The 17185-nt window shown below is 44.1% G+C and overlaps 1 protein-coding gene, 1 non-coding gene and 1 pseudogene across 2 annotated transcripts; 2 read left to right on the forward strand and 1 right to left on the reverse strand.

Moving 5' to 3' along the window:
* Positions 1 to 1694: 1694 nt before the first annotated feature.
* LOC126792338 (E3 ubiquitin-protein ligase ORTHRUS 2-like) lies at positions 1695 to 10764 on the forward strand (annotated as a pseudogene).
* A 327-nt stretch (positions 10765 to 11091) lies between these two features.
* LOC126792339 (uncharacterized) lies at positions 11092 to 13395 on the reverse strand. The gene is made up of 6 exons (XM_050518788.1): positions 13321 to 13395; positions 12756 to 13037; positions 12289 to 12652; positions 12122 to 12192; positions 11450 to 11548; positions 11092 to 11351 (listed from the first exon to the last, which is right to left on the reverse strand). The coding sequence occupies exons 1-6, from the start codon at positions 13393 to 13395 to the stop codon at positions 11265 to 11267; spliced, it is 978 nt and encodes a 325-aa protein (XP_050374745.1). The 3' UTR covers positions 11092 to 11264.
* Positions 13198 to 13278, forward strand: TRNAL-AAG (transfer RNA leucine (anticodon AAG)). The gene has a single exon. It is a non-coding gene; the product is annotated as a tRNA-Leu (tRNA).
* Positions 13396 to 17185: the final 3790 nt, after the last annotated feature.

A 17185-nucleotide genomic window follows, 5' to 3' on the forward strand; every position in this document is an offset into this window, starting at 1 on the left:
TCACTTGCCGCATGCATCGCACCAATCCAGTTCCGAACCGGCATCATCGGGCGTGCATACTCTCTATTGTAAAACCCGCCTGCCGTTGCTACCTGAACTCCTTCTCGCGCATCGACTTAACTGCCAAGATTTAGATTCACCCATTAGCAATCACTTCCCTCCCTACTACTTTCTCATCTTCGAGACTAACCTTCCTGCGAGCTCTTTTCTCAATATTATACACCACCGTTCAGTACTCTCTCTTCGCTGATTCAACCCCCTGCCACTCTTGGTTTTCATCTTCGTCCTCAACACGTGTATGATCGAAAGAGGAGACGAGATAAGTCAAAGAGGCACTCAAGCAGGCGATCGCCCTGCTATTAGAGAATGCTCAAGTCAGGGTCATCTCAATTAGGCTTCAGGCACGTGCATAAGCTCGGGTTTGGGGCTCGATCAAATGCAGGTGTATAAGCCCGGTTCGGTGCAAACAAGGACGGAGTTAGGATTTCATAATGGGTTTGGCTAGAAAAAAATTACGATTATTTATGGGCTATATATAGAAATTTGAGGTTGGATAATATTTAAAAATATATATTTTTACACTAAAAATTAGCTAGAAAAATAATTTTTTAATAATTTATAGTATGCTACAGCCCACCGTAACTCGTGTGTAACTACGTCCTTGGGTGCAGAAGACACATTGAGACGACAAATGGTCCTTGGCTCCTTGAAATGGGTCTCATCATCCCTAAAGGTGGCAAGTAAACCTAGGAAATTAGCCCGCGCGCAGGGAAGTGTAAACATCAATAATTTGTTTTTCCGGTCTTCATTTGGTCCCATTAATTACATATGCGACAATTGATAAGCTTGTGGATCTCTGATTTCCATAAAATGTATTATGCTAACTACTACTTGAAAACGACAAACTTATCAAATTGCGACGCAATGCTGCAATTAATTAAATGCAAATAGCTTGTAAATATTTAAAATAGAAAATGACAAAGAATACTACAATTACGGCTCATATGATTTACGTATACAATTACGCTAAACAAGGTAAGAAACAATTATACAAACAAAATGTCGGTGCAAGAGAAGAAACAAACAAATGATTTTACGACATATCTAACTCACGTAAATGACTCTGATTAGTTGGGAAATAAGTAAATATACAAATTAACAAAATGTCAGCGTATCCAATTGTATGGCAGGAAAGAAAGAAATGTAAAAATAAAATAAAATTACGGCACACATGAATCTAATCTCACGTTGCATTCAATATAACACGACATTCAAGTTAAAGCAACTCCGTTAAACTCTAGAATCACTCGTGATTTCTACCATAATACCATGAAATCATGGTGGTAATTTCCACATTCTCTTCATTTGAATCCTCCTCATTTTGGTAAGACATCAAAACAATTTTCGTATCCATCTCATTTTTGTCATGAATTAAAGTTTCGGAATGTGGCATTTGAACATGTACCTGGATATATTTCCTTTTATATCGCTCGACTCAAAAACCAGGGTAGATGCAAAAACTCAATAAATCCATTCCTAGTTTAACTCTCTTTTTCAAACCCCGAGTTTGCTATAAAATCCCCTCTCACACCTTGACATCTTTCCCATCACTGATACAGAACAGCAGTCCGCTACTCTCGACTTCCGTGCTGGACCCACAAACTCACGAAATCCACGACCTCCTCCTCGCTCACATGGCTGCCGCCGCAGCCACCGTCACCGTTCTTCCCTGCACCGACGGCATTTGCCCGATGTGCAACCAGACGCCGTCGCCAGAGGAGATTCTCAACTACAAGACGTGCACATCCCCCTGGCACGTGTCCTGCCTCCCCGTCCCTCCCGACACCCTGGTCGAGGCTCTGGACTGGGAGTGTCCGGACTGTACTCCGGCGGAGGAGTCGTCTGCAGGTCAGGTCATAGGGAATTCTGTGGCTGACGGAGGTCTGGTTGCGGCGATTAAAGAGTTAGAGGCGGATGGGTCGTTGACGGAGAAAGAGAAGGCGAGGAAACGACAGGCACTCCTGTCCAAATCGGACTTGGTGCCGTCCGATAGGGACGGCGCGGGTTCCGAGAAGAAAATGAACGGTGGTAATGAGGCGCTGTTGCGGAGTTTTTGCTGCACCATTTGCATGCATCTTCCTGAGAAACCTGTTACGGTTAGTACACCACCCTCTCTACAAATTATTTTTTTGGTCAATGTCCCTCTATACAATTCTATCATTTGTTTTTTGGATAATCATTCATAGCTTTCAGTCTTTCACCTTGATAATTAAACCATTTTGGTAAAGGATTTACATGATATATACGAACTGTTTCACTCATAAATTTTTCAAACTGTACGTAAACTAAAATGTCTAATTAATAGCAAGCCTTCTCGGAGGTAAATCCAAGTGATGAAATTAACATCAGATCAGACCTGGATCTCCATTTCCTTCTTAGAAAATTCAAGAATAAATCCCAATGTGATGCGTTTCATTTGACAGGCGATTCTTTTGGTCAGAAATGATGAGGTTTCAAGTTGAAATTTTTGTGTTTTTTTGTCGCTCTCATTCAGATAATTATTATTTTAATTTTGAGAATTCTGTAAGACCGAATTAAATGGTTTTTCTAACCTAGCGAGCAAATTTCAGGCCAGTTATTCCGGCATGTTTACAAGAGACCTTAGTCAGGGCATACTTCTCAGTCTGCTTTAATCTGGTTTTCCTGTCTTTCTCGTTTCAGTGTCCCTATGGTTCATTCGTTCAAGTTGGATCAGTAGAGGGTGAGAGTTCCTAGAAGTTTATTTTGGTGTAGTTTGTTTATAAGTGGTTTCTAGTCAAGAAAAAGAATGATTGAATGTTTTCTTCCTCAGTTTTTCTGTTTGTTTTGGACGTGTGACGGAATTGTTTACTGAATTTTTCAGACACATTGCGGCCATAATTTCTGCCTGAAATGCTTCGACAGACACGTGGCACAAGGAAAACTCCGATGTGCGAATTGCCGCCAAATTATTCCTTCATCTCTCCACATAAACGAGGTTCTTGTGAGAGCTATACGTAGGGCGAAGACAGGCTCAACCGCCCCGGCAGGGGAAGGCCAATGCCCGGTGGCTCATTACCTAGAGAACCAGGACCGTCCGGAAGAATCTTTGTCACCACGCCCGGGGACCATTTTGGACCGATAACCGCCGAGTACGACCCGGAGAGGAATGACTGAATGAGGGTGTGTTGGTGGGGAGATCATGGAAGCATCAAATTGAATTGAAGCAATGAAGCTACAGTTACTGGGATTTGCGGACAGGCTGGTCATGTCGCTCAGTCTGTTATATTGTCAGGCGGATACGAAGACGATGAGGATCACGGCGAGTGGTTTCTTTATACCGGCTGGTACTAAGAGATGACCAATGACTTGGTTGTTTTGTTTGGTTTTCTTGAAGTGATCTTATTTGGTTTATACTTTGGGTGCATGTGCAGTGGTGGAAGAGACTTGGCCGGAAATAAGAGAGCTAACAAAGAGCACAATTCTGACCAAACGTTTGAGATCAGGAATGAGGCTCTGCGTGTCAGTTGCCGGATGGGTTATCCGGTGAGAGTAGTGAGGTGAGTTGTGTTATATATGCCTGCATAGTTTTGCTGCTGATGATCGATCATATACTTTTTGAAGTATGTAAGTTTTAGCCAATATTTTCTCAACTGTTTTGGTTACATAATTTGAGTAGATCCAGCAAGGTGAAGCGCTCTTCATATGCCCCTAATGGAAAAGAAGTACTGCGTTACGATGGGATTTACAGAATTGAGAAATGTTGGAGCAAGAAGGTGTTGGCATGTATAGTGGCGGGAAACATGATCCGTGTTTTACGGATTGAATCCCGGAAAGTGAATTCGTAGATTAGTATATATAGGTTGATATGTGTATGAAGAAATAATCAAGTTATATATCCAATCAATTCCAGTTGGTATCAGAGCCGTGCTCTGTTTTACCTGGGTTTGGTGTTTGCAGCTTCCGGTAATTAGTCGGAATAACCGACTGTTTGTTTTTTTCTTTCCCGGCGTCGTGCTCCAGAAGTCAACGAGCGCCGCCTTCCTCGTCGCTCCCGCTGCTGCAACCTCACCTCCTCGGCGCCTCGACGAGCGCCGTTCTCCTCGACGAGCGCCGTTCTCTTCGACACAGACGAACACCGACGAGCCCCTCAACACCGGCGAAGCCCCTCGGCGCCTCGACAAAGCTTCCGGTGACAAAGCTCCCTCGTTGCCGTCCCGCTGCTGCAAACCACCGGGCATCTCTTTCCGTCAGCACCGCCGCGTCAAGACCGCCGCATCGCGCTGCTTCCACGCCCGAAACCGACCGCGTCAAGACCGCTGCATCCGCGCCCGAAACCGACCCGCCCAGATCCGAGAAGCCCGGCCCAGATCCGAGAAGCCCGGCCCAGATCCGAGAAGCCCGGCCCAGATCCGAGAAGCCCGGTCCATTCAACCCGACCCGGTGCAGTCAACCCGACCCGGTGCAGTCAACCCGACCCGGTTCATTTAACCCGACCCGGTTCATTCAACCCGACCCGGTCCATTCAACCCGACCCGGTCCATTCAACCCGACCCGGTCCATTCAACCCGACCCGGTCCATTCAACCCGACCCGGTCCACTCAGCTTTTGTCAGTACATACTCACCAACAGTGCAAGTGCACCGGCGACAGATTGTTCTCCCTTTCTCGCATTTTTTGCTCTCTAATCCCTGATTTTTACATTGTCTCTTTTTTTCAATGGGCTCTGGACATGAAGCGGAGGGTTCTCAGCTCCCTGATGTTCCGACCTTCGAAGTATCTGTCAAAGGTTCTGACAGCGGTTCATTTGGGGGCGCCAAACTCAATGGAACCAATTTTCGTAAATGGAAACGACTTATGGCTGCTCATCTTCGCGGCATGCACAAGATGGGCCATGTCACCGGCGTCACTAAGGCTCCTAGTCCTGAGGATGTTGTTGCCTACAATAAATGGGACGACGATGATGGTCTTGTCATGTCTGTCTTGTGGAAGGCTATGAATGATGAGATAGTTGATTTGGTGGAAGCATGTGTTACTGCACAGGCAATATGGGAGACACTAGCCAGCTTATTTACTAATGACTCTGATTTTATACAGGTTCATGAGTTAATGTGCACAGCTTTGTCAATACATCAGGATGGGCAACCGGTGGCACACTATTTCACCAAACTAAAGAATATTTGGGCTGAGATTGATATGAAACGTCCTTGCATGATCAAAAATCAAGAGGATATTGTTTGGTACCAAAAAGAGAAGGAGCTTGAACGAGTTCACCATTTTCTAAAAGGTCTCGATGCAAAGCATACCAGTGCAAAAGGCGAATTGCTCCGAATGACCGAACCACCTAGCCTTCTCACCGCTTTCACCTATATCCGAAAGGATGAGTCTCAGCAGGAGAGTAGTTTTCAGGCACCGGCTGTCGTTTCCAGTCTCACTGTTCATGCTCGATCTTTGGCACCACCGGTTCCACCAACAGCTTCCGCTCCCCTTCACCGACAGGGACCACCACCAGGCTTCGGGAATCAGCCTCGTCCTCCTTGCTCTTATTGCCATGATTCTAACCATGCTCGTACGACATGTTGGAAATTATATCCACACCTTAGGCCTAAGAGGCCTCATTATCGACCCCAGGCGAAAGCAGCTCTTCAATTAGTTCCGGAACCCGATATCTATGGAGTGGTTGGGCATGATCATCATACTGCTGGAGGAGCACCTACCGTCTCCATAGTTGGTCGCGGTCCAATTGGTATGGCCTTTAATATTTCTCACTCTGTTAGTTTTGATACATGGATTATTGATTCTGGTGCATCCGATCATATGACTTATGACAAATCTTATTTCACCGTATTGTCTCATCCACCCGTACCCTATGTTACTAATGCTAATGGTGAGGCATTCCCCGTGTTAGGGACAGGGTCCGTTCGTATTACTCCCACCATAGAGCTTCACAATGTTCTTTATGTCCCTGCTTTATCCCATAATTTGATATCTGTTCCCCAATTGAACGCTGACGCTCAGTGCTCTGTGACCTTTTTTCCTATGTATGTAATATTTCAGGATCTTCTCACCGGACGGGCAATTGGTCGGGGGTATCTGAGGGGCCGGTTGTTTCATCTGGATCTGACATACGCAGGGGAAAAAACAGGGGGACAGTCTCGGACCGCTTTACTCTCCACTTCTGACAAGCTAAGTGAAGTTTGGTTATGGCATCGTCGCTTAGGGCATCCATCTTTTAGTGTTATGAAAAAATCAATGCCTACTTTATTTCTTAGTGTGGACGAGTCTTGTTTATGTTGTGAGACATGTGTTTTAGGCAAGAGTCATCGATCTACCTATTCCCCTAGTACTTCTACTAAAAGTTCTCTTCCTTTTGAATTAATTCATTCTGATGTTTGGGGACCCTCTAAAGAGTCTACTATGTCAGGAATGCGTTATTTTGTGTCCTTTATTGATGATTGCACACGTCTTTCCTGGATTGTTCTTCTTAAAAATAAAAATGAGGTGTTTCCAGCCTTTCGTGCCTTCCATGCCAATATCCAAACACAATATAATGCTACCATTCGAGTTCTTCGTTCTGATAATGGGGGGGAATATATGAATCATGTCTTTCAGGAGTTCTTTAACGCACACGGGATTGTTCATCAAACAACGTGTCCTTACACACCTGAGCAAAATGGGGTTTCTGAACGGAAAAATCGTCATTTACTTGATATGGCTCGGTGTATTCTTTTTAGTGCCCACATGCCTAAATACCTTTGGGGTGATGCTGTCATTACTTCCGCCCACCTTATTAATCGTCTTCCATCTCGTGTTCTTCAAGGGAAAGTTCCATATGAGGTGCTTGCATCTCATGTCAAATTACCCTCGTTTCATAATCTTCCTGCCCGTGTTTTCGGTTGTGTTGCTTTTGTTCATCTTCCACAACATCAGCGTTCTAAGTTAGATGCCCGGGCAGTTAAATGTGTTTTTGTTGGGTACGGCAGCCATCAGAAAGGGTACCGGTGCTACCATCCCCCTACTCGGAAGTACTATGTCACTATGGATGTTACCTTTTTTGAGGATATGAGTTATTTTTCCTCTTCTGATACTGCTCTTCAGGGGGAGAATTCCTATTTTGAAGAGCTGTATCATAGAGAGGGGGAGACAAGTGAGCCAGTCGATATGGTAACAAGATCTGTTGAGATTACCAAAGTGTCAGCCACACAGGCACCACCGGAGGTCGTCACTCAAGAGATTCAGGCACCGGAAGCTGACAACACAACTGCCCCTCATGTATCTCGTACTACTTATACCCCTGATCAATGCTCTCTTGGTGCAGAAGATCACTCATCTGAGGTTAGTCATTCTATTCAGGCTAATAGTAGACAATATGTTTTGCCAAATAGGTCTACTCGAGGTCAACCAACAAAAAAATATGAACCTACCCTTCAGACTAAATCCAAGTATCCGGTGGCCAATTTTATATCTACTAAAAGATTATCTAAGTCATATGAGTCATTTGTGAATCAAATATCTACTGTATCAGTACCTAACAAAGTGCAGGATGCATTGGGCGATCCAAAATGGAGGAAAGCAATGGAGGAAGAGATGGAAGCATTACAAAAGAACAATACTTGGGAGCTTGTACCTCCACCATATGGCAAGAAGACTGTAGGATGTCGATGGGTGTTTACAGTGAAGCATAATCCAGATGGGTCAGTAAGCCGGTATAAAGCACGCCTAGTAGCAAAGGGGTTCACCCAGACATATGGCATAGACTATGATGAGACATTTGCACCTGTTGCAAAGATAAACACTATCCGGGTATTGCTCTCTATCGCTGCTAACTTGAACTGGCCACTTAGGCAGTTTGATGTTAAGAATGCATTCCTTCATGGAGAACTAACAGAGGAAGTATACATGGATCTTCCGCCTGGATATGTGGCCACTTCTCCAAGTAACTCCGTATGCAGATTGAGAAAGTCTTTGTATGGTCTTAAACAGTCACCTCGTGCTTGGTTTGGAAGATTCTCACAATTCATGAGGAAAATTGGATACGTGCAGAGTAATTCAGACCACACATTATTTCTCAAACACCAACAAGGGAAGGTAACAGCCCTAATCATATATGTTGACGATATGGTAGTTACTGGTAATGATACTATTGAGGTGGACAGATTACAAAAGCAGCTAGCCACAGAGTTTGAGATGAAGGACCTAGGTACACTCAAGTACTTCTTGGGTATTGAGGTAGCCCGGGGAAGTGATGGTATCTATCTGTGTCAGAGGAAGTACATCCTTGATCTACTAACGGAGACAGGGATGTTAGATTGCACTCCAATTGATACTCCTATTGAGCAGAACCATCGGTTAGCAGAGTATCCAGATCAAGTTCCCACTGACAAAGCTCGATATCAGAGGCTAGTTGGACGCCTGATTTATTTGTCACATACCAGGCCAGATGTTGCATATGCAGTAAGTGTAGTGAGTCAGTTCATGCATAATCCAAGTGTGGATCATATGGATGCTGTTGTAAGGATTTTGAGATACTTGAAGTCAGCTCCAGGGAGAGGAGTAATGTTTTCTAATCACAACAATATCTTTGAGATTTGTGGCTTCACAGATGCAGACTGGGCTGGAAATGTTACCGATCGGAGGTCCACATCAGGGTACTATACCTTTGTTGGAGGCAATCTTGTTACGTGGAGGAGTAAGAAACAAAATGTGGTAGCTCGATCTAGTGCTGAAGCAGAATACAGAGGTATGGCTCAGGGAGTGTGCGAATTATTATGGCTTAGAAATCTACTAGAAGACTTGGGTATTAAGCCTAAATGTGCTATGCAGCTTTACTGTGACAACAAGGCAGCTATTGATATTTCGCATAACCCTGTGCAACATGATCGTACAAAACATGTGGAGGTTGATCGTCATTTTATAAAGGAAAAGCTAGACGCAAAGATCATTAGTTTTCCTTTTGTTTCCACAGAAGAGCAACTTGCCGATATGCTCACAAAAGGAGTGTCAAAAAGAGTTTTTTATGATTCACTTAGCAAGTTGGGCATGGTCGATATGTATGCACCAACTTGAGGGGGAGTGTTGGCATGTATAGTGGCGGGAAACATGATCCGTGTTTTACGGATTGAATCCCGGAAAGTGAATTCGTAGATTAGTATATATAGGTTGATATGTGTATGAAGAAATAATCAAGTTATATATCCAATCAATTCCAGTGAAGGGACCCCAGGTAAGCAGCGTACTCATCATCATGGTAGAATGCTTAAAAAAACGAAGTCCTGGATTTAGCTCTCAATGTGTTTAGTAACGGAGTTTTGTCTCTGGCAGGGGCTTAAGGTATGCAGATATCTTTTCGTGAGGTGCGACAATGAACCTGCTCCTTGGACATGGTATGTTATCATGACATCCCCCACCTCTGTTCCGCTCAAACCTTGCTGTTTCTGTGTGCACATTTAACTTATCGGAACTTGTTTTGTAGTGATGTTCATGGAGATCGTCCGAGACCTCTGCCAGCTATTAAAGAGTTGAAAAGTGCTACCGAAATAACAGAAAGACAAGGATCTCCTTCATGGGACTACGATGTAATATTGTTATTTTCACGGCTGCTTTGTAAGATCTAGCTCTGCATTTTCATATCGAGTTAAATATGTGACTAGACATGTTAATTCTGCATTTCAGGAGGAAAAGGAGGGAAAATTCTATGGTGCAGCGCCGCATGCATGCAGCGCCCCTAATCCACCGTCCATACACCCCACATATTCCACGTGCATTTCAAGACATTCTCTATCCATCGTCTGATTCGGTATGTATGGTGTGCAGCGCTGGATGTGGAAAAAGCCTCCACCAATTAGCAAGAAACGGGTGAAAAATATTGGGGTTCCCGAGGGGAAGGGAGTGAAAGTGAAGAGAGTCTACCGGCGGAAACAGAACATGGAAGAAGAGATTCGGACAGGTATATATATAGTCTTCCAATTGCACTATGTATGTGACCATCGACTTGTTTTTCTACATTATGGCTACTGATGTGTTTATGGAGCAAAATGTTGCCAATGCAGAATTCGGCTGCCACATATGTCACAAGGTTTTGGCTTCCCCAGTTACGACACCATGTGCGCACAACTTCTGTAAAGCTTGCCTTGAAGGTGCCTTCGCTGGCCGAAGCCACATCAAAGAGAGGACCTTCCAGGGAAGAAGAACACTGAGACCTCAGAAGAATGCCAATGAATTGCCCGCTATGTTCGACTGACATTGCTGAGTTTCTTCATAATCTGAAGGTATGGCTGGCTGCTTTGCTAGGAAGAGGCCAATTGTAATGTCTTATGTTTCATGACTTTCATCACTTTCAAATAGAGTTGATAGTGATGCATGTAATTCGAGCTTCAAATTATTAAAATTTTTACAATTCTGTTTATACAATTATATATGACTTACTCTATGAATTTCTCATTTGACAGGTCAACACCGACCTCATGAATGCTATTGAAGAAATGCAGCAGAAGTTACAGCATCTGCAAGATGACAAAGTTGAAGCACAGAAATCAGAAGAAATTGGCAATGCTGGTAAAGAGACTGTGGAAGAAGCCAAAGAAAACATCTCACCTGCACCTGAGACTGAAACTACACCAGAAGAAGCTTGTGAGCAAAAATAACTAACTCGTAAGTGAAAGGTGTCCAACAACACAGAAAATGTGGCCGATGCCGGGGCAGCGATCAGCAGGAGCAAGAAGGGTAAAATGGCAGCAGCGGCAGCAGCAGTCTGATTGGTTCACGATCAAGTTTTTTCTCATAGTCATCCTATCAAGGTTTCCTCACATATTTACTTATCATTTCGTTTTTAGAACAATTTTGAATTTTCTTCAACAAGAGAGCTGGTATGCAACTCAATATAAGTTTCTCGTATGTTATGTCTAATTGTATTCGAGTTCAGCATTGTAAATGGTTGCGACTTTTTACTAAGCTTATTGTAGCTTCTTAAAGTAATAGAATTTGATGTCTCAACTTGATGTCAACATTAATGTCCTGCAGATCATAAGATCTTGTCTGAGAGATGGAAAAGTTCTACTCCTATCAATTGAAAATAATCAAGCACCAAGAGGCAGGAGACCATAAGAATGTGGACAACAATTCTATATTTCGTGATTAGCTTTACACTAGGCTTCTACAGTATGTTTAGCACACAATTCTTGTTCAGTAGAACTATAGACTAAACTACCATTGTGGATCACCATACTAATTGGGATTCTGATTGAACTCCTATTGCTCAAGTTTCTTAACCAATGCCTTCTTCTCATCTTCAGGCAAAGATTGGAACATGAAGACAGACTTGTCACCAATGTCATCCTTGAAAGTGAAAACACAAAATGCACATCGACCTCAAATTCATGGCAACAGAAACTTAAAAGGAATCTTCACTACAACCAAGTCTATACAAAGACTACCTTAATGGGCTGTGTGAACTTCCTTCCAGAAAATAATACAAATAGGGTCATCCATGAACCCAGTAGAGAAAGTTTCACTCCTTCATCCATCAATCCACTCTGTATTTCAAATGCAAATTTCATCAGTGCCTCTACCAAACAGGCAGACATGATTTAAACTATGTAGCACCGCCACCGACACGACGCGACACCGCGATACAACAAATCTAAAAAATCTAAATTATGCACGGTGTCGACACAACAATTTATAAGTAATTTAATATATTTAATAATATATAAAAGAAATATATAACACATGAAATAATGTCAAATTAAAGATTCAAGTTCATTCCATTACATAACAATTCAAAAGAAATAAATATAAGGAAAAAAAGAAAAGGAAAACGATAAGATTGAAACAAAACTTGGGTTATTTCGGTTGTGTTTTTGTTTTTATTTTATCTAAAATGATGACCTGACGTGTTGGTCAAAATGTCGAAAAAATGTCGGAAAAATCAATATTATTAACACACCATTTGGCATGTCAAGAAGGGTTCGACACTCCAGCCTTAAAAAATGTCGGTGCCACATAGGATTTAAGAGAATGCAATTGGCTCGAGTCCTCATTTCTATAGTTAGTTTCCAACTTTTTAAGCGATCAAGTTGAATAAGACATATGCAATAGCAACATACCAGGTGCCCGAGAAGAACAATTGGTATAATAAAGGTGAGTAATCCAGCTTCCAACTTTCCATAGCAAAGACCTGAGATAAGTTCAACACTCAGCTTCAAGATTACTATGATAACAATGCATTATTCTACCTCTATATAGCTCTCTGAACCGAAAATTCCACTTTTACCTTCCTTGAAAACCAGTCCTGTGAGCGCTGCAAACAAAGGACCAACAAACCAAACAGTAATTGGGTGATCAACATCATACTGAACCAAGCCCTCTCCAGCTGGTTGAGCCAAGCATATATAAGCAGCCAAAGACCCAACAACGCCTAGTCCCCAAAATGCTTGCAGAGTGTGCTTAATCTCAGTCACATAAGTGTGAATCAGAACCAAAGACACACCCAAACCACCGGCTCCAATTGCGTATAAGTAATCAAGATTAGGCCTCACAATCTCAGTAGCCAAGAAACTGTCAGGCAAAAAGGCAGTAGAAGCAGCAATTACAAATGAAGTAGCTGCAGTCACCAATCCTGACCTGTATAGAATCACCTGCCACCCCAAAAACAACAACCCAGAAACCGAAAAAGGCTTCAGCTTTAACAAATAAAGATGGAAAACTCAATCAGGGTTCAATGGGAATGGTTCATCATACCTCTTTAACATCGGAGGAGTCAACAGACCAAGGGCCATAGACGCCCTGATAGACAGTCTGAGACTGAGAGCTTGAGCTTTGAGCCTTGCACTTGAATGACCCAAGTCGTGTTGGAAGTCTGGGTGAAGAAGAAGAAGGTCTGGGAGCTTGTTGAGGTTTGATGAAGGATGAGGAGTGAAGACGGATGCACAAAGCATCTGTGAAGCAGCCATGGAACACCCAGAAGACAGAAACTAGTGTAGCTAAGGAATGCAACTCGGATTCAGCAGAAACCAACTGGGTCTGTTAATTTTGGTATTTAGTCGATAATGGAAATCGTATTGGCTTTGTTCGGATCATCGGATGTGTGGACGTCAAGTGCAGTGCAAGTTAACATTTCAGTTCCATTAAGGTGTTTTTAATGTTTATACAAGTTAAACATGCTCAATTCATGTTCAACAACGTTGATATGGCCGAGTTGGTCTAAGGCGCCAGATTAAGGTTCTGGTCCGAAAGGGCGTGGGTTCAAATCCCACTGTCAACATTTTGTTTTTGTCTATTTTATGAAGATTTTCCTTTTTCCCACAGTCAACATGTCTTTTCCATTTAAAAATGAGCGATCAAAATTCCGTAAGTTGTTGAGGTTGTCATTGCCTACCATTTGCGTATTAGGGTAGCGAGAAATGATGTAGATATGTTCTTCCAACAATAGAACAAATTAGGATGCTTCCTTCCTAAAGTAATATAATTAAGGACCCGATGAGACGCTCAGTTGTATTCACGTCCCTTAATTAGGTATACCCCAAGGCATCATTCATCATTGAGCTGGTTTGGCTTCAGAATTGAGTACGTGTTGTTACGAGAGCTAAATTCGGGGGATCGAGCTTCTCGTAACCTTGTATTCCGGTGTGTCAGCTCAATAGGACCTGCACACAACAAGTCAAAGTCAAAGGACCAACGGTGCGCCGACCTTCGACCCTCCGAAGCTTAAGTATTTCTGGTGCGGAATAAGTTCGAGAGTTCAGGACTTAGGAATACGTTACCTCCTTTAGTTGGTTTGGACAGCCTATTTATAGGTGCGCTAGGGAATGTGCATGACCATTCCCTCGATGTGGGAATGTGTGCCAGTATATTGTATCTATCTCTAAAAGTGAGCCACTGTGAGTGACGTTAATGGCGATACTCAAGCAAGCAGAGGGGTTGCCGGACCGGTATATCTTCATGTTGGGTCTTCCAGGTCTCCGGTCCAGTGACCGGAGCAGGGGAGATTAAGTCGGAGATCACCCCATTTAGGGGGTAGTGTTAACAAGTCTCCAGTCGAGGAGATTTCTTGGGTGGGGAATTTCATATCTTCATCTCCGGAGCAAATATCTGAGTTCAAATTACTCGGGACCGAGGCCGGCTTATTTGTGACTATGGAGAGTGATCTAGGATCTCGGGGCTAGGCACACGGGTTAACTAGAGTGCTCAGGGCATCCATAGATTTGGCGTGACCTAGGTATGTCGGGGTCAGGTGCCGACCGTATGAGGCACCCGTGGATCTGGTCAAGGACCTCCGCATCGGACGCATGGGTTAACCAGATGCGCAAGCGTCGTCGACCTGGAGTGTGGCCTAGGGCTTGGAGGGTGGCCGAGACCTCAATGTTAGACAAAAGTTAACTAACAAACGCAGTTAGGCACGTGGGTTAACTAACATCGAAGCGTCCCTAGACTTGGAGTGACCTAGGATCTCGGGGTTAGTTTCGCGGGTTAACTAACACGCTCGGAGCATCTATGAATTTGAAGATTATCCCGGGTCGGAGATTTGCATTATTCCGGAGTTATATGGCGAGTCCCTAAAGTCCCCATTCAAGGAATGTCCCCCGCTGCAACGGCCGACTCGCCCCGGGGGCTTAGAGAATTAAGGGAAAGCGACGGTCACGTCAACGACAATAATGACGTATGTGGGAAAGTGAAGGATCGATGGGTTATGGATGGATGCAAGGTGGGACACGTGGGGAGGGCAACCGAGGCGGTTTTATGGTAGTGGGGCACGTGGCGATGATCCGACTACTGGGGTCATTTTTTGTCAATGATCGGGATCATCTCTAGCAGCTATATATAGAGGGGTGGAATCATTGGTTCTCATTTGTGAACAGTGTTGGAAGCAGAAGAGGAGAAATAGAAGAATTCCCGGGAATTGTGATCAGAAAAGTGTAGGTTTCTCCGCGTTTGCAACCACGGGAATCGCTACGTCAGTTCGTCCACAACTACCGAAGGTATTACTCTCGCTTCCTTACTGTTTTTTCTAGTTTATGAGCAATGAGCTAATTTGTATTGTTGTGGGAGTTGAAGCAAATGCGAAAATCGGCCGGAGTTGTTGGGCATTGCGGATCTAAGGATTTGCGCTCAGAATTCGCCGCCAACCAACACGCCAGAGCAGGCTGTGAGGTGAGGGAAGTCGATTCGGGGGGCGTGCCCATATGAGCGATGCAGGGTCATCTAGTAACCCGTTCGGTATTTTGTTGCAGGGCATTGAAATGGCGGAGAGAGGAATCGAAGAAGCAGGGACCAGCGGCAAAGACCGCATATGGTGGCTGGGGGACAAGAAGGTGGACCCGCCCGGTCGCGGTGCGACGATGGGGGAGTTGGAGAGTATCCGGGAGAGCTCTTCCGTATGACACCGGAGGGGTCGTGTTGCATAACGGAGAAAGCGCTGGTGTACGGGTTGACTCTCCCGATGTCATACTGCGTGCAGTATTTGCTCTCCAGCTTCAACATCGCCCCGGGGCAGGTAACGCCCAACATGTGGTTGCAGCTGTTGGGGAGCACCGTGATGTTCCGCGTGCTCCGGCAAGGAAAGTCGTGCTGGCGGGAGTTCCTTGTCTGCTGGTCGTTGCAGTACTCCCCAAAACGGGGGAGCAAAGGTTGCATTAGGATGGCACCCCAGGGAAAGTAGTATGCCCCGTTGATTTTCGAGCCCCCGAGCTCGACCCCAACGAACTGGAATGAGCGGGCGTTTGCTGTGGAGGGGCCGTGGCAGAAGAAGGCCTCGATCTTCCAGGTGGCCGGTGCCTTTCAACCGCTAACTAAGATTTGTCTCCCTCTTGTTGTTTGTTTGTATTCGTGCTTGATGGTGTAAGTGGAGGCTAATTTTTTTTTCAGTGTCGATATGTACTGAGCTATCGCCGATGATGGAGCGACATCGAATGATGAGGTGCATGTTCGCCTTCAAGGAGCAGGCCGATAGGTTAGTGTACCGGTGGTGGCGGATGGACGTTTACCAGGCCTATACCATTGTCATATCGGCGGGTAAGAGTAGTGAACAAGCTAGCTTGAGTTGTAATTTTGTTGTGTTGGGTCTAACAATTATTAATTGCAGCGACGGTGGAGATCAAGCTGCCCGAGAGGTAGAAGCCCGGTCGTTCGACAAGTAGAAGGATGAGGAGGTGGTCCAGAGGATTGAAGAATTCGCCCTGGAGTGGGGTCCAAAGGACGTGGACGTGGAGGCAAGGGAGGTATTTCCCGCGGTGTCGGAGAAGTTGGAAGAGGGTATCTACCCCATGTCTCTGGTGCTAAAGCAATATAGGTTGTTGTCGGCCGAGGTAGTAGCATATTGGAGGCTGCAGCGGACGACAGTCCTTTGGATGGACCAGAAGGAGAAGCGACGGACAGTCCGGAGGAGGTGGTGGTGCTGACCGAGTTTGAGGAAGGCCATGGGGAGCAAGGTTTAAAATATTGGTATCGGGGGATATATCGTTTTTTTGAAATGGAGATATCAGATATATCGGGGATATTGAAAAAAAAAATATCGTTCATCTTCCGAAATTATTTATTTATTATTGAATTACATACAAACAAATACAATTATTAATTTTATCTAGTACCAGAAAGAAACTCTAGGTGCTTGAAAAGATGTACGTTGGTCAACAAAACTACTATACTTTGCCCAAGACATACGAGCCATATAGTACGAATTGTAATGGTTAACATGATAATCATATATCTCTTTTGAGCTACTAATAGTTTCTCCGAGAATGAGATAGTAAGAATAAACCCAACTCGATAATTGATCATAAACATCTCCAAACTGACCATAATTGTAAATAGGATGACCAGATTGATAGTTGACTTCATGTGATTCGTTTGACATCCCACTGTGCTATGTGCCTAAACTGATAGAATCAAAACTTAAGGCAACTGAACTAACATCAGATAAAATATTTTGATCATCAATGGCTCCTCTTGTCCTCCTCCTGCACCTATTTTTCTGTTGCGCACCATGACCGCCTGCTCTAGATCCATGATTCTCATATTGGGTAGCATGATCAAAATTACTTTCACAAGTAAACTGCTCAAATTATCCACCTACATAAAATTATCCATATTCAAACCTTGTATCTTCACCACCTTGTCGACTTCCACCACTACCATCACCAATACCACCACCACCACCACCATCATCATCATCA

This window comes from Argentina anserina, chromosome 4, assembly GCF_933775445.1.
Source record: "Argentina anserina chromosome 4, drPotAnse1.1, whole genome shotgun sequence".
Taxonomy (NCBI): Eukaryota; Viridiplantae; Streptophyta; class Magnoliopsida; order Rosales; family Rosaceae; genus Argentina; species Argentina anserina.

Bases quoted from the DNA above. Each gene is read 5' to 3' on its own strand.
- LOC126792339 (XM_050518788.1), bottom strand. From the start codon at position 13,395: ATGGTAGGCAATGACAACCTCAACAACTTACGGAATTTTGATCGCTCA. The intron at 13,038-13,320 runs GTGGGAAAAAGG...CAAAATTAACAG, and splicing joins ATGGAAAAGACATGTTGACT to ACCCAGTTGGTTTCTGCTGA. The intron at 11,352-11,449 runs GTAGTCTTTGTA...TTCACTTTCAAG, and splicing joins AGTTCACACAGCCCATTAAG to GATGACATTGGTGACAAGTC.